This window comes from Rhamphochromis longiceps, linkage group LG5, assembly GCF_057381845.1.
Source record: "Rhamphochromis longiceps isolate RC_006_pf linkage group LG5, R_longiceps_female_GT1.1, whole genome shotgun sequence".
In the NCBI taxonomy this organism is placed as follows: domain Eukaryota; kingdom Metazoa; phylum Chordata; class Actinopteri; order Cichliformes; family Cichlidae; genus Rhamphochromis; species Rhamphochromis longiceps.
Window position 1 is genome coordinate 37326888 of NC_140561.1, and position 25246 is coordinate 37352133.

At 41.0% G+C, this 25246-nt stretch overlaps 1 protein-coding gene across 5 annotated transcripts; it reads right to left on the reverse strand.

Moving 5' to 3' along the window:
• Positions 1-202: 202 nt before the first annotated feature.
• arhgap40 (Rho GTPase activating protein 40) lies at positions 203-25246 on the reverse strand. 5 transcript variants are annotated; one of them, XM_085407502.1, is made up of 16 exons: positions 25085-25193; positions 22464-22544; positions 15084-15310; positions 13967-14172; positions 13288-13366; positions 12378-12526; positions 11192-11357; positions 10602-10693; positions 10232-10309; positions 8783-8942; positions 7901-7983; positions 5175-5381; positions 4266-4406; positions 3711-3862; positions 3518-3573; positions 203-3021 (listed from the first exon to the last, which is right to left on the reverse strand). In XM_085407502.1, the coding sequence occupies exons 3-16, from the start codon at positions 15289-15291 to the stop codon at positions 2915-2917; spliced, it is 1884 nt and encodes a 627-aa protein (XP_085263628.1). In that variant the 5' UTR covers positions 15292-15310; positions 22464-22544; positions 25085-25193; the 3' UTR covers positions 203-2914. The 5 variants fall into 5 exon arrangements, with proteins under 5 accessions (XP_085263628.1, XP_085263630.1, XP_085263627.1 ...); XM_085407504.1 differs by lacking the exon at positions 22464-22544 and having other exon boundaries at positions 25085-25246; XM_085407501.1 differs by lacking the exons at positions 22464-22544; positions 25085-25193 and adding an exon at positions 20129-20401.

The following is a 25246-nucleotide window of genomic DNA, read 5'->3' on the forward strand; positions in this document are numbered from 1 at the left end:
TTAAACTAATGCTTCACCACCAGATTTTCTCTGTTTTCACACACGTGTCTATGGTTTCCGTTTTCTGCTGGTGCATAAGCACACAGGGAATGGATGAGAGGTGGCAGTTGTAACTGTAGTGCTGATGAATGATGCGTTTGTTGATGCAATCTTTCCAACAGCCATTAACTCATATTGAAAAAATAAATCATGCTTCACACAACATGAGATTCACATTTATTGACAAAAAAAAGGAACATTTTTCAAAAGTTTTTCTTTCTACAGAAAAGAAATATTTTCACAGATATATTAAAAACTGTAAATGTCCTTCATGTAGTTGTGTGAGAGTCCCTGGGTAATCACACAGATAACACTGTTTCAGAGAGGAAACGTCCTCTCTCTCTCTCACACTCACACACACACACACAAATACATTCACATACAAACATAGATCATAGAAAGCTGCTGCAGTGTGAACCTGTGCCCCTGTTTACGCTGTTGTTCAGCGTGTGGGTTTAGACAATGCGTGTCCACGTGCTCTGCTCCTCAGGGTGCTCGCCCTCCGGGATGCTGCTTCAGAGGTGACCTAGTTCTCCTGATTGTCAGCAGAAGGCAGTTTCATCAGCTCGCTTTGTGCCAAGGCACTGAACTGTGCCTGGGACCCTGGGACGGGCCAATTGGACTTGTGTAATGAAGCTGATCACACACGTGCATGCACACACACTCACACACACACACACACTGCTGTCATCAGGTCCAGGGCAGCAGAATTTATAACGCCCATTTATTACGTTCTGCTTTATCAAAGAAATGCGATTCCTCCGTGTGCATTTCTGATGCTGCGCTGCCATTATGGTCCATTACAGGGAAGTGACAGAGATGGAGGGGAGGGTGTTGATAGATGTCGGGTGCGGGCCGGCTGTCATTACCCCGTCTATCGAGTGGAGTGTGTGAAACGCTTCCCACAAAATGGCCGCGGCGCACCAACATGGCTCCGTCTGCGAGGAGCAAACGATTCACATCTGGCGATCGGTACAAATATTAAATACATTCATCTGCTGCTCGACTGCGTTCGGAAAAAGCTTTGAGTAGCCTCACAACAAACAGTCCTACTGCAGAGGGTTATCCTTAAAGTGTGTATGAATGAGCCATATTTATACAACTTCTCCTACTAACAGATGTAAAGAGATCCATTAAAAAAATGCCAGCATACGAACAATTATGAACACAAACACTGCAAACTCCCACACCGAGTATGGGCAGCTTAACACATCATACTGTTACACTGAGTCTCGCTATCCTACACAATACTCACTGAATAAGAAGCAACAACGGTATTACATTCATATAAATAATAACAATAATAATAATAATAATAATAATCCCGGTACACCCCATGAGTCACTTTGCTCGTTTTCGCCTTCATTCGTGTGTTTTTTAAAAAAAGACGAGAAGACCAGCTTCACTGTGTGTCCTTTACAACTCCCTTTAGAGGTACAGTCACTGTCCTTGAGGTCACAACACCAAATCTCGTGGTGTCCAAGAGAGTCTCTTTGAGCGCTGCTCTGTGCAGCTCAGGAAGTCCGAGGATTTTTTTTTTATTTTAATGCCCAGGAGATCGCAGGGTTTCACAGATAAAGGGATATCAGTTCATCAGGGTCTCTTTCCCTCATTGAATGGCACAGGTGAAGAAGGGAGTTGACACTGACAAACCCCAGTCTTTGTTTACTTAAGTCATCAAAGCTGCAAAATCAATCTGGATCGATCTGGATCAACTGTCTGTTTCCAGGTTAGCTTCTGCTCCAGCAGCTTAAGTGCCCAGTGTCTTCTGTCATGCTGCTGTTTTCTCATTATTTTTGTTTCAAAAAAATGATCCAAGGGTTTTATGTTCAAATTTGTTTACACGAGGTTACGAGTAGCTCTAGATGTAAAGAGAATGTGTAAATAGGAAAACTTGCTGCTTAAGTCAGGATAGAAGAATAAAGAAATCAGCTTTTAAAAGCTGTGTTTCTCCTGATTTATGGTAAAGTAACACTGGTGGGTGAACAAAGAAATCAAGGTATGGAGCACCTCATGTATTACTTCATGGTCAACTATTTTTTTCTGACAAAAGTTGAGAAATCCAGAATTTCGTAATAAGACTGAAAGTTGACCTGCTACATGTGTCCTTGTTCACTGAATACTTGAATATCCAGGGTTATCTGTATGAACTGGCTGTATAAGTGACTGAGCAGTGGTAACACTGGAGACTGATGATGTAATAATAGCTTAATCACTGGAGATGCAGGCGGGCAAATATTTACAAATGAAATCTTGTATTCTGCTGACTTTTAGCATTAGACAATAAATTTTCTTCAAATATGCACATAAAACTCTTGTATCACGTTTGAGCTTTTTACAAAGCCCTGATAAATCATGATAGAAAAACACTTTTGTGGAGCAGATGCTGGCCTGACAGAGGGCGTGAGCTCTCTATAGCCAGAGGTGCTCTGCATCCCCATCTGCTCGCTCATGGTTGGATACGATTGCTTGAGAGAAAAGATGGCGAAGCAAACTGTCCAGCCGGTCGCTCTCCTCTTTTCTGTGCAGCAGGTTCTCTGTTGGAAGTAATGAGTCGCGTCGGCAGCTTTAGGCTCTCAGCGTTGCAACGCAGGAGAGAAATGATGTAGTGAAGGGAAAAGAAGAAGATGGAGAGAGGCAGGAAGAGAAAGACAGAGGGTAGTGTGTGTTCGTGTGATCGCAGACAGTTTTTAGGCTCTGCTCCAGGCAGATTCTCCATCTATCCGTTCCCGCTTCCTCCATCTGTCTCCCTCTCGCTTGTTGCTCACGGGATGAACAGGATATGAAGAAGTGATGGCTGTGTGGATTTGATTTTTCCGTAGACCTTGATGCCTTTATGTTTAGTCTGAAACTGAGTTTTCGTTCAGTCCATCCATCACAGCCCCCTGCTGCCGCTGGGTCTCCTTTTGATGATCCACTCTCCTCCAGGATTGCTGTTGTACAAATCTAGAAGGTGTGTGTCTGGATCTAGGCAGTGCTCACCTGCAGAAATAACACACAAAAAGTGAACTTCAAGACATATCAATTAATTAATTTATGGATCAAACAATTATGGCAAGGATCATTACAAAAATGTTCATAATGATTTTGTTTTTCCTTTAACAATAAAAGAATATGAACTTGTTTATATCATCTCTATGGTTTCTACCCATTTTTCTGTCAGCTGATTATGAATGTGCTGACTGTTAATCAATTCTAATCCTTGTACTTGTATTAAAGCATAAAGATTAGAGTTTTTCGACCACAAAAGTAGTGCAGATTACAAAAAGTTTCGGTTGTACTGTGTCAGCTCTCATGTGAGCGCGCAGACATGTGTGTAATAAGCATTTGTCTGCTCTGATAACTGCAGATGCACTGCTCGTGTCTCTTTGGCGCTTGTACACTTCATTACGTAAGACCTTGCTACACTCGTGGGCTCAGTGAGCAGAAAGACACGCAAATGTCAGTGCTGCACCGGTCGGAGAACACTTTCACTCACCGATATTCCCGCCCACTTCGTACAGGGCGCAGTCCGAATACGCCACCGAGCCGTTCCTGTTGAGAGACACGCACGCGACACCATGCATGAGGGTCTGTTTTTGTTTTTAACTAATCACATGTATGAGCAGACAGATTCGTGCAACACAGCTGGATGCATTAAAAACATTTTTTTTAATATTGTGATATCGTACCTCCGCATTTTGCCCTTTCCATTTTCAGGGCTTCTGAGGAACTGGCGGTAAAACTGGGCGAGAAGGTCGGAGGCTCTTGAATTTAAGTTAAGCTGATAATCCATCGTGCTGCTTTCCAGTTCTCCAACCTGGATTTTCACTGTACGATGTGGCTGCAGGACACAAAAAGAGCACAATTTATTCTTCCTGTTTGGTCATCATCTGGAATAACTTTGAATATCAAACGCATCGATACTTATATAGTATAAAATCTCACAGTTATTGTATTTGAAATTGATTTCTCGGTAGCTGAACACTTATGCCTTTCTTTCTACAAAGGGAATTTAGGGAACTGCTAAAACAGTTCACTGTAGAAGTTCCCACAAACATGGTGCACTTGTTCATCCCTAACCGGCTTATGTCAGAAATCTGTCCGGCTCCACCACCAGCTGAAACCTACTGTGTTGTCTTAAAAACCAACTGAAAGTTTCTAATACTCTAATAAAATGGTCCTTCGGGCCTGGCATGCAGCGTCTCTAGTGAAAGAAGCAGTACAGTGTTGTGACACCAGCTCACCTCGGAGTTTTTCTCCGGTTTTTCCCTGCTGTCCGTGTGAATCTTTCTCAGCAGGTTCTTGAAGCGACGATCGTATAACTGGTAACGCCGGTTACTGTTCTCGTTCAGCCTACGCACCTGGCTCATGAGGAAATTAGGGATCTGGAGAGAGGAGCAACATGACACAATGTTTGTCTCATGCCAAGAAATGTTCACACACTGTTTGGCAGGAAAAAAAACAAAAACAAAAACACAGCCTCACTCTGGAAGTTTCTATAGTGACCTTGTCAAACCAATTAAACTTGTGAAGTAAATACAGCAGGAGTTGGCAACCTATCCCTACAAAAATATCTGCGTGGAGCTTCAAAATACATTTGGGACTTATAAAGGGACGTAACACGTCTATTAGGTACAAATGAGCCCAAAAGGGGCAAATAATTAAACTATTTTACCACATGACTACTCTGCAGGGGGTGAAAATACAAAATACAATAATTTTCTTTAGAAGTTGAGGAAAAATAGCTACTGCTTAAAACTGACCAGCTAGAAAGTTATGTCGGCTCTGAGTCCTGCCTGTGTTTGTGCAGTGATTTAAATTAAAATTAGCCCACAATGATAATGAATACAACACTTTAGAAGTGTACCAGCTGCAAAATCAGATTTTTGGTTGATTCGGACTCCACTCCAGCAGCAGACCAAGCAGGCCAGTAGGCCAGCAGTAACCTAAGCTTTGATGCACATTTTAGTTTGCAGAATACTAGTTTATTACGATACTATTAGCTTATTGGTGTATAGGCTGCATATTACTACATTTTGAGAATGTAAAGAATCACGTGCAACAACAATAAATCAAAAATGTAAATGTTTATGGAGATCGACAAAAGGAGTTGCATGTGGCTCAGGAGCTGCAGGTTCAGATCTCTGTCCTACCGTCCAGAGCAGGTCCTGGTAGCGGATGAGGAGCCTCATAACATCCGCCGCCTTCTCCGCCTGTCCTTTCTCTCCACCCTCAGTTAGTCTGCTTGGGACAGCCTTATGCAGGAACAGGTTGGGAGCCATGATGGTTGCGACGGCCCACAAGTTCATCCTGTTCTTCTTTTCCTTGGAGACCACCTTACTGAGGAACTCCAGCAGAGCCTAAAGCAAACACGGATGCAGATACAGGTTTCCTTTTGTTAAAGCTTGGAGCTTTAATGCACTGATCTATAGCTAAATGTCTTTCAAAAAGAAAAGAGAGCACTTAGATGCAGGACAAAATACGATGAAGTGAATAATTACAGTGAATGAATCATCTGCAACACCTCTGCTGAGAAGTATGCTAATGCACAGAAAGTTTCAGCTGTGACGCTGGAGTCAAAGTAATTAGTTCAGGTGGCTTTTAAGCTCCTGGTTGCTATAAATGGAGATGACTGCATACTTGTGTTTAGTGAAAATGAGTCATGGTTAATGCAAGCGGTTATATAACAGAGCAGAGTGTTTAAAATGTGGAATAGGAGCAGAGCAATACAGTAATGTGTTATGAAACAGTGCTTTTGGTCAAGTGTCATCCTGGATACATTTGTGGAAAATCTAAGTAGAGTCTGTAGAGTGTGACATCAAACGTGGCAGAGCCTGTTGTTCACAAGTACAGTTTTAACACGTGGGGTCATTCACACATTCTGTAACATTCATGTAGCGTTTTACACTTTGAACTTGGCTCTGAAACTTGGAGATTTTCTTCATGTGCATGCAAGTGAAAGGAACAATGTAACACTACAAAATACTAGAAATTTGACATTAAATTAACATTGAAAGATTAATACAATGCAGAAGGTGGTTTAGTATCATCTTGATAAAAAATAAATAAAAAAGGCTTTTCCCGAGAAAGAGAGAATCCTTAAATGTATTTACTGTTCAGTAGAGATGGGCAGTAACGGGTTACAAGTAACGCGTTACTGTAATCCAATTACTTTTATCAAGTAACGAGTAAAAGAAGGGATTACTATTGCAAAAAAGCTAATTAGATTACTGTTACTTTCCTGTAAGCACGCCGCGTTACTGCGTTACTAAAAACTGGAGTTTTTTGCGAGTGTCTCATGACAATGACGTAAGCGAGCGCGACGTTCGTGGCAACAGCTGTGTGCAGATCAACAACGGATAATATACGGTAACAAATGCGGCAGAGAGTATGACGTGCAGCGTTTAAAGCGTGGAAGTACTGACCTTACTTTAAGTTTGATTTCGTAAAAAGTAAAGATTTCGCTGCTCACTGCGTGGGAAGGAAACTTCTTTTTACAGCGAAAAAACCCCCTAAACTTCCGCTCAAGCACCGACAGTACGCTGCCACGGGAATATGAAACTCCCAGATCCTTCCACTGACCGCTAGGACACACCTGCACCAGGACAAACCTCCGCCTGCCCCACTCCTGCTATACAGGTGAAAATAGAGCAACAGGACTGCTGAGTGTTTGATTTTATTTCTTTTCTGCTGTGTTTTACGTGCATTTATTTGAAAGAGTGTAAACACAAAAAACTATTTTATTTTATATGCTGGAATATGCAGAAAAAAGTTAATGTAAATGTTAAACAAATTTCTTCCAGTCAGAGAATGTTGCATATAATTTAATGTTTGCTTCATGCGTAAATTTAAAAGATTAAAACTAATAAAACTAGTTTCAAAAAGAGACTTTTTCATTTGATTACATTTTATATGATGGATTATGCAGAAAAAATAGAATTGGGCTGAAAGATCTATCGCTTTATCACCTATTCAGGTTGTAATTTTTTTTAAAGTAACTAAGTAACTAATTACTTTTGAAAATAAGCAATCAGTAGAGTAACAAGATTACTTTTTTGGGGAAGATTGCTTTTTTCAAGTAACTTGACCAACACTGCTGTTCAGCATTAATGAGACAGATGTGAAGCTTTCACACATTCTGGCCTTTGAACTGAGTGCTAATAATAAGCTAGTGTTCTTCCTGATGTTCTTCCAAAGCACATCTTACATGAGCTCTGATCCAGAGGTTTAACTGGACTTGTTGGATATCAAGTTATCAGACAGCGTTCACTTACTAAGTATTCCTGAGCCCACGCACCGACTTCCAGGACAGACTTGTGTCTGTTTTTAATGCAGTACTGCATGAAGATTACAGCATTTTATTTTCTTTAAAGAAAGCCACTGAATCTCTAAATGCTTTGATGAAATTTGCTGTGATGAACATTTTCTGTTTAAAATATAGTACGAAATGATTAAATCATTGTTGCTGTTATTTTATTTACATGTTAGGCAGCATTACAACTTTTTGCAAGTATTAAAAAAAATGTGACTAAAGCATTAAAAGTATGTGAGTCCTTTAGCACAAAACAATATAAAGTTATTAATATTTATGCCGTCAAAAGAACTTTTCTCGTTTTTGAGTAAAGACAACGTTTGACTTTGACTTAACATGTATTAAAATGACCTGTTTTAGCTGTGCTCCTAAACGAAATCATAACAAATTAAAGTGAGTAAATATAGTAAATAAAAAGCACAAAGGTGGTATGTGAAAAGAAAAGTCATATTCCATTATCGAACAAGCCCACAATAAGGAGCTGCACGGATTTCTGCCAGAACAAAAAGGCTTTACTGCGTCTGAGAGCACGACTCACTGTTTGTGTCTGTGTTGTGTTGTCTTTACCTTTAGTGTGTTTCTGTTGGGCTCGGGCAGCAGCAGGATGAGCAGGTTCAGCATGTGGAGTTTCTGTTTCAGCTCTGTGATTTCTAAAAGAAGAAACAACTAGGTAAGACACACACACACACACGCACACATAATTCATTTCCTCTGTTTGACAAAGAATAATGGTATGTCTAAGGATTAATGACAGTGTGACAGGTGGCCATTAGCTTTGTTAGCTTATGTCTCTGCGGTCGCACATCATTCATCATCGCAGTGATCCTCCTCGCAAGCTACACACCAGCTAGATTCTATTAATATCAATCTGTATTTTTATTAAAGTGAAACTAATGTAAATGCACTGATCTACAGTACAGCTGTGTCACTGCACATGTATTTGTGGCAGTGCAGGGATACTTCTTAAAATGGTATCAACTTGTTCATCTTAATTTTAATTTTTCAGCCAGAGTAGAATAGATAAGTGTCACACGGCGCTGCCGTCGAGGTGAAGAGACTTATTATAATTAATATAATTATAATTATGATGTGAATCCTGCTGAGCTGTCTGTGAAAGTGGGCAGCAGATTAGTGCGAAGAGGAGGGGAAGAAGAGCTGATGCTCTGTACAGTAATTTGATACAACCTGGCAACAATGAATGAATGATCCAAAGTTATACTCGGGTACTTTAGCGGTGAAATGCTGATTGACTGTATGGCTGCACTGTAAATATAAAGCCTTGTCCTAAAAATGAAAACCTTTAAGGATTAATACAAACATCAGACACAGTTCTCGTCCAATCCAAAATACTTAGTTATACAACAGTGTGCTACAACACTGTGCCACAAATATAACACAAATACAAAAGATGTTTTATCCAGCAAGAGCTGTCACTTAGTCTTGACTGACCCCTGACGGCGCTAAAGTTGTTGAGGTACTCCGCGGTGAGCAGAGGAGCGGGCAGCTCACGGATGAACTTCTTGAGCAGTGCAGCGGCGTCGTTCGGACTCACTTCATCCCATCTGACATGCCGTGAGTAGAAGTTGGCCTCCAAGTTCTGCTGCAGCAGCTGCAGACACAAAAGATGGCGGTTTAAGAGCTACGTGACATAAATGTTGATTCAAACTATCGACCCGGCACAGATAATGTCAAGGATCAGTCATCGTTTAAAATTTTCAGCATAACTCAGCGTTGACAATTTGAAAGCACATTGACCTGTATGCATTTAAAACCTTTACAGTAATAAATTATGTATTCATGATGATGGACCTCAGGACAAAGGTATCAAAGGTGTTTCATGTACTTTCACATACTTCATCTCAAGTGCATCTGTATATGTGCAAATTTAACTGACAACAGTCTTTATTTGTGCCTTGTGTAAGGCTGCAAACATTTTTCTATTATTAGCTCTAATTGTGTTTGAAAAGTCATGCAGAAAATATGTAACAGGACCAACTGGATGACTAGACTTAAACTAAAATCTATTTATAGTTTCAATCAAATTAATTTTGTTAAACTTTCATAGAATAATGTTTGTGCTCATTTTGTTCATCTTAATCTGTGTTCCCCGTCTCTGTCTTCATGTTTCACTGTAAGTTACTCTTTTTGGTTACTTCCTGTTCTACTCTGAAGGTTTCTCATTTCTGTTTTTGTTCCTGTTCCTCCTTTATGACTGTCTGCTTCGCCCTCATTAGTTTCACCTGTTTAATCATTCCCACCTGTGCCTTGTTTCCAGTCATCAAGTATATATTCCTCTCTTCATCTTAGTCAGATGGTCTTTGTTCCTGTACTTTTTGCATTTTGGACTCATGTGTTAGCATTTCAGTCTTCCTGAGCAGAAATCAAAACACCAAATGCCAGTGGATGCCGGTGGGTCACGCTGTGTAAGCATTAAATGCATTAATACATTTTAACTGTTTGATTTGCTGTCAAAACAATAAACTCAACAAATACCAATCCAGTTACATCTCTCTGTGTAATTGCTGTCATCAACCCCAGCATCTGTTCTAGCTGTTTTTCCTTCTTTAGAGCTAACTGGCACCCTCTAGTGGCTGCTGATATTTAATTGATTCACCGTCACCTGAGTGTGTAAGAAATTAAATACTTTATCGTGAGCGCTGCTTTACACCAGCAGCTGCAAAAGCTGTATTGATTTTGTCTCATTGGACCTTGTTTTTCTAAATGTCAGCTGTAGTTAAAGTTGGCAGAAGCCATTTGATTTTCCTCTGTATTGATCTGGAATTTCTGACATTTTACAGTGTCAATATTTTGGCTGGTTTGAAATTTTTTTATTTTTTTTTGCTTTAAACATCCAGTTATTTATTACAGTAATGAGGTGTGTAGACCCTGCTCTTGTACCTTGATTCTGGACTGAGATCCTGGGACACGCAGGATCCCCTCCGAATCGATTCCCTTTTTCTCCAGAAATGACAACAACTGCAGAGAGAGAGAGAGAAAGACGTCAGCAGAGTTGAGCATCGTTAGATAAGAATCTCTCGATCACCTCTGCTGGTTATACTCAGTAACTGCTGCTACAAACAGGGTGTGGTCAAAGTGTTTCAGATGCAGAGGACACGGGGCCTGTTTTCTGATTTTGATTCGAAGACGTTTGTGAAGTTTGTGCGATCAACAGATTTGAATCATAAACATCATATATAGAACACAATATGCACAAACAGTATGTATGTTGTTTAGGACACATGACACAGATATTTTTCAGAGTTCTTACTTCCTGCAGCAAGAGAGGAATCGAAGCGCTGGGCTTCAGTTTCTGATCGTTCTCCAGCAGCGTGGCCAGTGGGACTCCAAAGAGCGGGCTCTCTGTGAAAGACCAAAGAGTCAGTCATGCCTGCCCTCATATAAACATCTGGCCCGAACAGAATACGGGGCAAAGTCTCAATGTTTTGTGTGAGACGGGTCACTGCTTTTGCTATACTGTTGCTAACCCACATTTTTGAAGGTTATTTATGACTGATTGTTTCTAAAGAATATGTAACCACAGTTTAGTCTAGTTTTTCGTGCTATTCTGTGTGGAGAATACGCATGTAAAAAAGATTTTGAATATACTCAACTCATCAGTACACCGGACATGACCACTGTTAAACTAGTTAACTATCGGTTAAACAACAGGAATAGTTGGCGGAAGTGAAAAAGCTGTCAGGTTTATATAGATGGCAAAATCTAAACACACAACATACAGTTAAAATCATCATTTTCTCTCCAGTGTGTTTATTTTTAAAGCTACTACCCTCACAGTATGCCTCAAACATTTCTATGTGTGCTTTTCCTGTAACGACCTGATGGTGAATGAAATCACACCTGGGTTTTTCCTCTTGCCAGTTTTGTGCCTTTTGACCTCCAGCTCTAGGAGGTCGCACAGCGCCGTCATGTCGATGAGAGCCAACTGACGCACCTTCTTCATGTCAGCGTGGGAGAGATCTTGAATACGAGTCACTCCAAGACGGCACTTGGGGCAGATGACCCGCTGGGGAGGCGATAGTGGAAGGAGAGGAAAAGCAGAAGGGGGCCAGAGTGCAGTTGAAAGTTAGAAAGTGGAGGTGAAGAGGGAGAGAATACAGAAAATGTACAAAGAGGGAGAAAAAAGAATGGAAGTGGAAAAATGAAAAGAACAAGCATGACATGCAAATTAATTTCTGTAAATAATAAAGTAATTATAATGTACTTTACATAAGTTTATCTCTATGTAGTGTGTTAGTACATGTAACCTCACTAATTAAAACCACTAATTCTGCCCTTTTTCAGAGCAAACTTATTCAGCCTGAAATAGAAAAATAAAGCTGCTGGACTCTGTGACACAACAACTCTCCTTTTGTTTCTGGCTAATTCCATCATTCCTTATCTCCTTAACCCTGTTATCTAAGCAACAGCAGAGCGCTGATTGTTGCAAATGGCTTATAATAACATTTATGTGTGTGTGTGTTTGTGCGCATGTGGTTTTACATGAAAGTCTTAATCCAATCAGCGACTGAAACGTACACTGGTTTCTGTTAGTGTGGCCCTCACCCCTTGATTTTTTTCCTTATATAGCTGTAATTACTGTTTTTTTTCTGATAACAGCCTGCCGGTTGGTGATGCTGTTGAATATTTGAGGCCTCAAGATGTTGTAAGACTTAAAAGCTTTCGGCAAAACATGCTGTAACATTTAGAAAAAATCTGTTCTTGTCATTTATCTTCATGAAGGTTTGAGTGAAACAAGCCGCTCATCAGCGCAGTGACAGTAAGTTCTTTTACAGCTAAGCTTAAATTGAACTAAACTGCCCACTTGATGCGCAAATCACGCTGTTACTAGCACTCTCTTATTCTTTTGAAATCTTTTCTGCCAACAGTTTTTCTTAACAAAAGAAATAAATGTACAAGTAGATATATTTTATCACCAGAACATTTATAAAGCAGAAAGCAACATATTTAAACCCCAGAAGTCTTCTGAAAGCTGCAGCTGTCCTAGAAAATGAGTGTGAGAGGTGAAAACTGTTTGGGTGCTTACGGGCAGGGTGCCGTCCTCCTTCCTGCGCTGGCTGTTATTCTGTGGCAGTTTGGCTTGTTTGATGAGGATGACGGCCTGTTCACAATAAGCCACATCAGTGATGAAGTATTCATCTTTGGGAGTACCTCGCTGATGCTCTGGGGTCACAGCTGAGCAGAAAACATTTCCATAAACAAACACCGGCCTATTAGTTCAATCAGGCAAGACTACTGTAGAAATGTCACAAAACTAACCTCCAAAATAAAAAGGGAATGTATAATATGAAGAAAAGAACGATAAGGACAAAAATGTACAGGAAGCCCTGATATGAGGAAATGTTCTGTGAACAGACTTTGTGTCTTATCTGCTAAATCAGGAAAACAAATCATTGCATAAGCACATAAAAACAAGAATACTGACGTCACAACACCTTTAACTGTGCCAAAAGTTCATCTGTAAGACAAGTATGCTATTGTGTTAATCATGACTGTTCCTCGCTATCAGATGTCTGCATGTGTTCAATACTTTTGAAAAAATGAAAATGAGAAACAGGATTGTCAAGTTGGCAAAAAAAATACACACAGGCAGCATTAAGCAGAGGCCAGTGGTTATCCAGGGATTAATATGAACCAATGAGAAAACAGATGACGCAGCCATGGCCTGAGCTACCTTCATCAGGCCCCCAGAAATCCGAAGCTCACCTGATTTCATCATCTACTGCAGTTAAACATGTGAGTCATTATCAAAATGACACAATGGTGATGGAAAATCCAAACAAAGGGTTGGTTTGAGTCAGGTACTCAAAGAAAAGTTTGATTAAATTATTTTACTGAAATGACTTCAGCCAGTGTTTTAGAATAGACTAAAAAGTGCCTCCACCACTTTGTTATTCCCTTTAGTAATTTTTTTAAGTAAGGTGAGCAGCTCTTACCTGATAAAGGTGACTTGGCTACCGATGCCATGCTGTTTTGTGCTGGGTCTTCACTATGCTGAGACTCGGACACGAGGGTCTGTAGAGGAAGATCACGGACATGTTAGTTTCCACAATAAGTCACACTAATAAATATCAGCTTTATGTGTGTTCTCTACCCCTGGGAATTAAGTGTGTGTTTAACTGTGTCCACTAAGTGAAGGGACATGGTCTGTTCACGGTGTATCCTTTGATACAGCACTGATAAGGATCAGAAGAACAGTGTCTCTGTTCCCCTCTAAGGCTGTCTCTGAGGACAAAGCATGGCCTTTACATGTGATTTGCCTTCATTGTGACAGATCAGTTCTTCCATCAAACAAGACAGCATCGCTGGAACAATAGAAGACCCTGAATGTGTCACGACAGTTACCTGGGAACTGAGTCTCTTACATTTTACTGTATAATCTAACGCATGAGAAACAGATATTCTGCACTTGCGTTAACCTTCACACAGTTTCTGCAGCAGCGCTGAAACCGGAAACCCGGGAAACCAGCTGATGTGCGTGTATCAAGAAAAGCTGCATACAAATTACCTGCTTTCCTTTAATTAGTGGCTGATATTCTACAATGTAAAACAATCATTACTGCACAATTTCCTTCTTCAGATACAGTCAAGGGTTCAGTATTTGAGCATCCTGACCTGTGAGCTGAATATGTCGCGAACGTCACGCGGTGGCGGTTTGTTCCGTTTGCGGAGCGTGTAGGTCTCTACTCGACGCTTAACGGCTTCAGCCTGCGTCTTGGTCAGAGTGGACAGCAGGGCAGTTTTGTCTACTGTCTCAGTGTCCTCACTGATGAGGGTTGACAAGCCAGCATCGGCCAACCACTGTTCCTCCTGCTCTCCTTCTGAAACACATAAATATAACGCTGGGATGTAAAAACACCAACAACGACATGATCTGTATAAAATGCATTTAAACATGCAGAATGACTCAACCCTATTAACTCTGAAGTAGTTTTGTGTATTTCAAATAATACTAAATTACTACAACTAACTATGTAGCTTTACTAGAACACTATTTGGTAATATTTGCTTAAAAATGTAAAGTAACATGTAAATTGGGTACCAGGAAACCAATCCAATAGATTAAAAAAAAAAAAACCTTTAATGAAACTTCTCTTTATATCCATAATTCTAAATAGGGAACATATTACAAGGCCAACAGTTCACTCAGTTGGCTGCAGTCTAAGTGATCTATAATAACTAAACTTGAAGTATAAACAACTGTAGGTGGTCCAAAGGCTTTAAAATGATAACTTGGGCTGAGTGCGAAGTTTAAAACAATTGCTCTTCAACACTTAATACAGCAGTTAGTGAATGTTCAGCCATAAGAAACATAAAACTGAACACTCACTCACTCACTATTCATTAGTAGCAAAATTAAAAGAGCACCCTGTTACAAAGTGACATGAAAAGGATCCACTGAATTAACACAATCAGATCATCTGAATGGGCATAACAAAAAAGCACTCCTATTAGAAGTCAGTATTCATGAATGGCTATTTGGCTCCTGCATATAAAACAGTCTCTGCCACAGACTGTTTGATGGTGTTGTCATGGTGACAAGCACTACTTTGCTGCATGAGAGAAACCTGATATGTTGCCATGGCTAATGCATCATTTCATGGAGACTCTTCACTAGCAGCTGCTTTAAGCACTAAATGTTTATAATGCTATCACATAAACTAAAGCAAGTGTCTTTTTCAGCTCTTTCTTTACATTACTCCTCAATCAGTGCAGGATCTGCAGTATTTACCTTCGGAGTGTTTCGAATCTCTCCTGCTGCAGTCGTCTGCGTAGCCACTCCCCTGTTGGATATTCTCAACCTCACTCCAGAACGAGTCCAGGCAGAGTTTATCAGGGTGCTGCTCCTGATCCTGAGAGGGCGGCGTGTCCGTGTGTTCGCTGTGAGAGAGTTCAGCGGCTGCCTGGTCCTGCGGGCTGGCCCAAGGCTCCACGCTCATCTCGGTGGGGCTGGGATCTCTGGTGCAGACATACACACACGTAAAGAAATCACACGCATGCATGCAAACAAATGGATAGAAACACAAAGGCACATACAAACGCAGGATGAATGGCAAAGACTGGGGTGGTGCAGGGAGGGTGAATCCTCCGGAAGAGCCCAGAGAGATGGAGAGACAAAAGGAGTGGGATGGAGGGAGGGCAGGAGTGTGGAGAGAGACGGCGCAAATGGACACAAAGGGGGGTCTCTATTGTTCTTGTGAAATGTGGCCCGGAGGCAAAGTACCCCACAAATCCACTAGATGTCACTGTAACAATGTGAAATCTGTTTTCCTCAGGGTTACGCCCTTCTGTGAATGTCACATACTAACAATGGAAGACAAAATATGCAGCTCTATAATGAATAAATCTGATCGGAGTCTCCTTTCCGTACACATGCAAGGAAAAGCAGCCTGTATTTCCTGCACAGAACTGAAAAACAAGGGTTTCTGCTCTGTGCCAACAATAGGACACACTCCGCTGGCAGATGCACTTGCACCCTCCAGTATTAAATGTGACCCAGCGATCTCAGACACAGGAAGTAGCCTGACTGCACATCAATGATTCACTCCATTGGTGTGCAGCCTGGTCACATTCTCCAAGTCACCAAATGTTAAAACTCATACCAAAGCATGCTGGGGAATTTCTGTGGAATGCCTGGTGGCTTATCATTAAGTAATATTTATCAGAAAATACTCGTCATACTTTCAGCTGTAATTCTGGTGAGCTTATCGAAATGTTCCTCACAGATGCCCACATCAGCCACCAGTCAACAAAAGCAAGGTCTGGTTAGTTTTATTCCATATTGTGCTGTAGTGTTCCTAACCAGTTTCAGAGGAGGCGGGGCACGGGTGGTGGTGGCAGAGGTGTGAGTTTCAACAGATTTTCAATGATCGGTTCTTTTCTTGCAAAGTAACAGCACGGAGAAACAGAGACACAAAAGTTTATATAAGTTTGTTCTTCACTGATATTGCACTTTGTACTCCAAGATCCATCACCATTAAACATGAATACATCAGTTACCAGATTATTAAAACAGATTATTATTAACAATAGAAGTGGTTCTACTGAATTAAAATAAAAATTATTTTTCGTAACTGTCAAATTGTATTAAGTAACAGCTCCACAGAGATTTGTGAACCAAATGGCCTCTTGCCATTTGTTTTCTGATCTCGAAACTAGTGAGGCTACATTCCAACACACATGCAGTACTCTAGGATACAGACTAGCTGACAGTACCTACCCCAATCCAATGAATTTCAATGGAAAATCTCAAATATTTCAGCAATTTTAGGAACATTTCAAACAATGTTTCTTCCCAAAATATATCACAACCGTGAAGAATCCAGATCATGAATTATTTACAACAGACATTAAATTAACTGCAAAAAATGATGCATAAATCCACCTTCACAGATTGATAGTAAATGGTAAAATGGCCTGTATTTGTATAGCCCTTTTCTTAGTCCCTATGGACCCCAAAGCGCTTTACACATCCAGTCATCCACCCATTCACACACTGGTGATGGCAGCTACATTGTAGCCACAGCTGCCCTGGGGCGCACTGACAGAGGCGAGGCTGCCGGACACCAGTGCCACCGGGCCCTCTGACCACCACCAGTAGGCAACGGGTGAAGTGTCTTGCCCAAGGACACAACGATCGAGACTGTCGGAGCCGGGGCTCGAACCGGCAACCTTCCGATTACAAGTCGAACTGCCAACTCTTGAGCAACGATCGCCCCTAACCCAACAGTTTTATAGTTGCAATGATCCTGGCAACAAGCCTTCAATAATGCGTTTGTCTGCTGATAACGATCAGAAAACAATGGAAAATACCACAAGGCATGCCAGAGACCAACTGTTTTATGCAGTTTGCAAGTGCTTGAGAAGCAGATGTCTGGCATATGTGTTAACTTTGACAGTTACATATTCCCGTCTCCTCTGATGACTAATTTTCAGTTGTTCGAGAGTTATATAATAAACACCATCTTGGTAACACCTACCTCTACCAGCTCCACTCAGATTTAAATGAATAAATTAATAATTAAAGATACTTTATAGAAGCTGATCAAAACTCTCCAGCCAATAGGAGTATGAATGTTAGTTTGACCATAAAGCGAATAATGATACATCCATGAAATAAATAATCAGTGATGTAATAAAGGCTATTGTTCACACAAAAGCTGCTTCATTATATTACTCACATGCAGCTATGAAAACCATCACATACGAACCTGGCAGTTCATATGTGACCCAGGTGAAACTCTTTTATATCTCACCAATGACTGTCTGTAAACTGTGAGACAGTTAGCACATGTGATAAATGTTGGGATAAAAATCTAAAGAGAGTCACCCTTTTAAAACTCTTCTGTAAGTGCAGACTTCTCAACGAAAAGTAAATCTACCGTAACCTCGCAGAACCTTTTGTTCTTTTTACCGCAGAACCTGTCATTTGCACCACTTCTCTTCAAGAACAGAAAGCACTCCAAACCTTCACCAAAGCTCTTGTGAGCCAGCTCCGTCTCTAACTCTCACACCTACCTGGCTTTCATCTTGTGAAAGGATATCTTCACGCGCTTGCCCTTCCATTGAGTCTGTGGACGGAGCCTTAAGCGGCTCGGTGTGGAGCGTGAAAAATGCGTACTGGGCATGCTGGACATGAGCGTGTTCACCACTACCTCCGCTCTACCTCCCATATCCACATTCCTAAAGAAATCCAGGAATTAGAGTCTTGCACAAAATCTAGCTTTATCCAGTCCCGGTTGATGAACACTGTGTGAGAGCGAAGCGAATCTGTCCGCAGCTCTAGTTTCTTGTAAGGTGACAGGAAGCGTCTTTAGTGTGGCTCAGGCTGTGTGGCATGTTTCTAAGCTCGAGCAGGAATGCAAGAGGGAGTGACGACTTCCGTGAGCATCTAGACATCACTCACACCTGTCCCCTCCCATGTTACTCCGAGGTGACGCGCCCTGCCTTATACGCCTGACTGCCATCTTCTTCCCTACTGGTTCAAACTGACATCTATGACCTGTCACATTTCAAAACCTGGCTTAAAATGCTTACCCTGAAACACAAAACAGTCATTGTTTTAGGACAGTAGTAGCCTAAGTGGACAGAAACAATGAACCCTTGAGCAAAAGCTTACTTGTTTTATGTTGTATCACATGTTTATAGCACTTCAGACACTTTACTGACCTTTGAGCATGAGCCTGACGACATTTGTTAAGCTCATTAATCAAGGATTCTTAGATGGCCAGATGAAGCACTTTAATCCCCTCTTCAATGTATGTGACCAGAAATAATTAAATCAAATGTTTCTAATGATGAGTTTTTCCCCCTTTTAAAAAAACAACAACAAAAAACCCAGCTTTAAAGTGTTGACAAATTGCACAAACGTGCGGTCAGACAGCTAATGATGCAGTAGGTTGCATCAAATCATACCTTATATGTAGAAGAAAGACGCATTCGTTCAACTGCATACTTGGGCACGGGTAAAGATTAGAAAAAGAATGACTGTAATGTGACCAGAGGATATGATGTGTGTGCTGTATGTGCGCACAACAGAGTAAGAGGAACATAAAGTGAAAGTTTCTCAAGTTTCTCAAGTGCAACAGGTCTGTCAACATTGCCTGTGAGTATGTAACCCCCAAAGGCCTCACTCAATCAGTGACTCATCCTCGCTCTCTCAATACTCTATTGTCATGCTGATGTCCTACATATCAGCTGGGGACGTGAATACACAAACACCTGGTAAATGAGGGGGAAGGGGCCTAAAACATTTTTATATTGTCTACTGATAGATTATATATTTGTTTGTTTTAATAAAATCTTGAAGAAATATCCTCATACATTAAAGTTGCCATGCCTGCTGTGTTCTGAATTTGTGCAAAGACTCATACAAACTGAAAATACTGCAGGACTCAAGCTAAAAATACCTCTAACTCCCCTCAGATGAGGGATTATAAAGAGGAATAAAGCTAGCTTTGAATTTTCTCCCACGCTGACTCAAGAACCAGGAGGAAAAGAATCATTGTTTAATTTTAAATCGGGTAATAATACTCCTCAGCTTGCCAGCAAGCCACGTAGCTTGGCCACAAAACAAAGAACATGCTTCATACTAATGCTAAAAAAGGAATACTGAAAATGTCATGCAGCTGTAATTGTTCTTTGTTGAATAGACCTCCTATTAAGACAGAGTATCAACAGGAAGCCATCCACTCTGAGAGAAGAATGGACAAAACGTGACCCTGTTGTCTACCTTCATGCTCAGCACGGTGGGAAACACAAAGTAACCCCAACAACAACTCTGGTGAAGGAATACTGCAATCCACTGAAAAAGAGGTCTGTGTAGTAACACAGCGTTTCTTCCTTATAGCTGAATTCTACTGAAAGCCTCTTAGAGTACAGAGAATGCGACAATTAGCTCCCACAGCCTTGAGCAAATGCTTTTTTTCCTAAGTCATCCCAGCATGTAAGATCTGTGACATGGAAAATCACAAATGCATGTAGCAGATCTATAAAGCACCGAAATCTTACAAAAAAGCGCACCAGAATAGAGATTCACCTACCACCAAGGTGCACAGAGAAGAGCATAAAGAAACAAATTTTTATATATTATTCGTCCAAATAATAAATATGAATCCATCAATAAAGTTATATGTTTTAACTTCTTCAAAAAGGGAAAAATAAAGAAAAGCAAAACAAAATTTTCAATCAAAGACACACAAACAAAAGTGACACCACATTTTAGCTGGCTTAGAGTTGAGCCGCAAGCCTCAGCAGACCCCGACAGCCTAATCCTACCTGGCCTTGTATCGTCCAATAACCCTGCCAGAGAACAGCAGCAGGGCCGCCGAGCCGCTTCTCCCCCATGGCATCCTGCTGTTGTCCCCCGAAACTGCTGCAAGCTGTAGGAAACAGCAGCTGCCTGCCCCTGGCAAGCTGTTTCCTTGTAATCTCCTCAATGCACAAACACATTAGAACAAGGACAGTCTGACTGTGCTGGCAGAAACGTCACTACTTCGCATCCTGAGGCAGGAAAGGAGGTCGCCATGGGGGGCTCGGCAAGGCTAGAAGCTGACTGGTTGAATAGCTGACGAGGCTGGGACAAACAGAGGAGAGATACCATATGAATGGTTTTTAGGGACGGCACTCGAGCTGGTGGGCTGAACAAATGGATGGAGCACAGAAAGTAACATGTTTGTCTTAATAGCCCTATGGCTGGAATTAAGTTTTGGATTAACTTGTGCTGGAGATACATCATTTACTGGAACAAAGAAAAATGTGAAACATCCTTTACAATATTCACTTACTGATTTACTTAAACCCAAGCATAGGAATCTGCAAAACTGTGTCTTTAACTTGTCCTTTAGCCCTGAGCACGAAAAACAATTAGAGACATAGATGCTCGTCATTTAATGGTGTCTTCTGAGAAACGTAGAGACGGCTATGACATAACGTGGGACTCCTATATGCTTCAGTTATGTTAAACATAGAAGAATCTTCCAGAAAACTAACTTCCTGCATATCTAACTAACATGCATTTCTTTGGACTTGCAATTGTTATGCTGTGAGTGGACAGTGCTAACCACTACATCACTGTCCCATCCATCAACATTTAGCCTAAATAAAAGTGAGGTGTGGTGTAAAAATAATGAAATAGGTGCTCATTTAGATTTTTGTAAAAAGAAAGAGTATCATAACTAACACAATGAAAAAAACTCTGTTTGTAAATCTTATTTTAGTTCCTGTACAAGAATGTTCCCCCACCGAACAGCTTCCGTGTCTACTCCAATAAACATGTCAAGTCACGGCAGTCACTCAACACACGGCGTCCTCCTGTTGACAGTTTACCTGGCGAGCCTGATACACGTTCTGTGTTACTGGCATCTCAGCGCTTGGCAGTGGTCCCAGTGACTCTCAAAACTCAGTTTGTGTTTAACAAGACAAAAACAAATTGAAGGCCGCAGGGACACCTCTTCAGATTCTAGCTTTCTCATCCGCTCTGTGCTGACACTAACACACTCCTTATTTTTCTTTGTTTATTTTAATACGCCAACCTGAAGTCTCTGAGGTCCCTGTTTCTGTATTTGATTTCCTAAACTATTTAAATTCAATTCAATAACAATATAACACTAAATCACAACAACAGTCATCTCAAGGCGCTTTATATTGTAAGGCAATAATAAAATTATGTAGACACTAAATTGCAAGTTAGAATCAGGCTGTCTTCTTTGACTTTGACTGCTGACTGGCTTTCCTCTGAACTCAAGCCCCTTTCACACCTTATCTGCCAATCCTCCTTGGCTCAGAGATACGCCAGGGAAAAAAGGAGAGTAGAGAACGTGATGGCGTGTCTTCATGTGACCCCGCAGATGGCATGTGACAGCCAGCTCAGCCTCATGCCCTGCTCTCTTCTACTCTTGGCAAACAGACCACTGAGCCTTTGCGGAGCGGAGGGAAAGGGAGGAGTAAGACAGGGAAGTGAAGGAGAAAACAGGTGGGGAAGAAAAACATTCAAAGATAAAAGATGACAGATTAGGATAAAATGTGGTTATAGAGCCACAAAGCCTCACAGTTTCCACAGATTTGTGTTTCTGGACAAAAGTTTTCATATCCTGAACACAAATTTTCAGCAGACTGGTCTCATCAATTAATATACAAGGGAAGAATTTGGACCATTTAAGAAGACTTTTCCCATTAAAATACATCAGTTTCAAAGTCCTGCTCAGATTCTCTTAAAGGAAACTGTCTCGCTAAGAGATTCTAAAAAATGTAAACTAAAATAGCCATGCAGCTCAGACTGAGGCAGACTCATCCACACCTCCAGATCCAAGCAAATGATGACACAGTGTGAGTGGCAACAGCTCATATTCACACACAGTCAAAAACCTGGCCGTGTATCAGATGCATGCTCGCTTATTTACTGACACAGAAGCTCACAGAAACAAAGCGATGTGGTGAACTGCATCATCAAATAACCATGCAGCCCATGCTAGCATGTTTTTATTAGAGCAACCATAACCAGTACAATTCCACAGAAACCACTGAGGCAAACATTTGGTGAACATGTACAAAACACTTTCTTGGATGGGGAAAAAAATGAGTCATGCACATGCTTTTTTCACTGTATACATACAGACGGGCAGAATTGAGCTGCAGCAATCGAATTCCACACTAGCTCGGCACACTAAGTCATCGGGGCCGTGTGGTTGACCTTCTGAAAGCACAGACGGGAAGTGAGTTGGGGAAAAGCTTTCATTATCTGCTCATATGAACATAGCGATGCATCACTCAGCGTCCCTGGGTGAAGCTCTGAGACTGAACCAAATGTAAAAACCTTAAAAGTCCGACTAAAACTGTACAGAGGCTCATGCACTACTTTGCTGTTCTATTTTGCTTCTCATGACATGATTGAACTCAAAGTAGGTTACCTGAAACAGTTCAGCTTCAGTTAATTAGTAAAGCATTTCCAATTTGGCTCATTGAGGTTTTAGAAAGATTTATTTTAGGCAAGCTGGGCTTACATGGACTAACTATGGCGAGTTCTGCTGTGTTTACAACTTCAAGAGACTATGCTTGGCATGAAAGACGCACAAGCCCGGTTGGTTCATAAGAAATAATAATCACCTTAAGGCTTATGATAACAGCTTGCATTCTTAGAAAAGATTCCTTCTTTCCCCACCCTACACAGAAGATCAGGCTCAAGGTATTTCATTGTTGACTTTCAGTTCTACTTCATAAATTGGCAGTGAAAGGGCAACAAAGCATACAATGATATTGTTTTCCTGAAACCCTACACTTACACGATCATAACCACAATAAATGATCAGGAACATGATCTGCAGCATGTAACCAGATCTCTTCTGACCAGGTTAAAAAAGAAAAACAATTTCAGTGACTGCATTTCGTTCACTGAGCATTTTCACAAACACACACTGTCATCTCTGGTGCTGGAAAAGGGCAACGACTGAAGCGATGAGATGTCACAGGTTAAGTCTTAATATTTAAGAAAGAAAGAAAGTGTACTTTATTGGTCCCCGTGGGGAAAATCCCTCTCTGCATTTAACCCATTCACTCAGTGAGGCAGTGGGCAGCCATTGGGCGCCCGGGGAGCAGTGTGTAGGGACGGTACCTTGCTCAGGGGTACCTCAGGGTAGCTGTTCAGGGGAATCGAACCCCCCACCTTCCGATCATGGGGCCACCACTCTACCTACTGAGCTATCCCAAGTCGTTGACATCATTATATTCTCTCTATTGAAAACAGACAGGCTGCCAGAACATAGATGTGTTCGCTGAGCAGAGCAGGGCTTAGTCTAATGGCAATGAAAGCTAGAATACGTTCTCCTCTGCCATATGGAGCTAAAGTGGATTACAAGACAGAGGTATTTTGCACTGACTCTTACCCTTACCCTTTGGACCTGGAAGCAAACACCGACTGGCCAAGCTTTTGCAGGTATTATCTCTTACCAGTGCAGCAAAAATTGTTCCTGTTTACAGAGAACATTCACAGTGGCCACATCTTTTTATCCATGTGAATAGCAATCATAAAACCCAGGATATTAAAGGGTCTACCACTACAGTACACAAAACTGTAGACACATGCCAGTCTAAAGCAATGGATTGAAAGAGATTTTTTTTTTCTTAACTTGAAAACCAACAGCAAAAAGCATTAATCCTGTTTTATTTTGGTTTGTTAAATTTAATATATTTCACTGTACTGATTTCAAATTAGTTTCTACATACTTGTTTTAACATATTGTGTTACACTTTACTGAGCTGTATTCTACTTATTTAAGGTATTTTGTGATAGGGAATGCTTAACATAATTGCTAACTGCTACAACAAGGGAATTCACGGAACAGGTAATTAACCAACTATGTCCTTTTTTTGAAGGGGGATAGACTCTACTACCCCGCCCCCCAAAAAAGAACTTGTTAGGCTTGTTATTAAATGGCCTATCACTACAAACATTTACAATGCAGCTGCATTAAGTAGAGCCAAAGTAATACTGTGTAAAGCAATGAAAACACTGATCCACCCTTAATGACTAAATTAACACTGAAATCAATATTTAAAATGTAAACAAGTAACTTTTTAAAAATTGTTTTTGCTGGAACTGCTCATGTTGTTGTGGTTTGTTGTGTCCTAAAGTAATGTAATGCTGTTTTAACTAAAATCCAGGAAGACTAGGACAGGTTTATGGGACTACTAATCGGGCTCATAATAAATAAACAAATACTACTGAAGCACCAAGGATGTGTTTGAGGTGATTTGGAAAGTGTCTACATAGTTTATCTATAACTGAACACAGAACCTGCAGTTTTTAGATGAAGCCTAAAATATCCTCCTCAACACATATCAATATATTCCAATATTAGATTTTATAAACTGTCTAAAAAGAGTATAGGCTTAAAACATGAACAAATGCATACTGCTACCATAATATGCAGCGATTAAAATTAGGGGAATCAACGCTTTGTATAGGCTCAGGCTCTCAGCTGCACGTGAGGCGGAAAACGCCCATAGTAACAGGTTCAGAGACCCTAGCAACCAGAAACCTTTATAAGCGAATGCAATAGAAAAATTGCACAAAGCTCTAGAAATATTTTCAATAAAGACAGCCTTTTTGTGTAGGATAAGACTTGTGTTTTAACCAGAAAAAAAATATCACCGTGCTTGCCAAACTAGAAAAAAGGAGGGTAGGTGGCTAAGTGGAAACAAAGCGTCGCGTCCAACAAATAAAACCGGTTTCCTTACCTGTGAAAATGCTGTCGACGCCCCCGGTGTCCGAAGGCTCGACCGAGCGTGGAAAGAATGTGTTTCCATGTAGTCCAGCAGCAGCAGCGAGTCTTTCTGTGAGTGATAATGACAACAAGCAGATGGGACGGGATGAGATGACCGAGGCTACACTCTCCTCCG

Coding starts and splice junctions, on each gene's coding strand:
- arhgap40 (XM_085407500.1), bottom strand. CDS start 18,024: ATGGGAGGTAGAGCGGAGGTAGTGGTGAACACGCTCATGTCCAGCATG. Junction 13,367..13,966: donor GCGACATATTCAGCTCACAG/GTCAGGATGCTC, acceptor CTTCCTCTACAG/ACCCTCGTGTCCGAGTCTCA. Junction 12,527..13,287: donor AGCCAAGTCACCTTTATCAG/GTAAGAGCTGCT, acceptor TTTTCTGCTCAG/CTGTGACCCCAGAGCATCAG.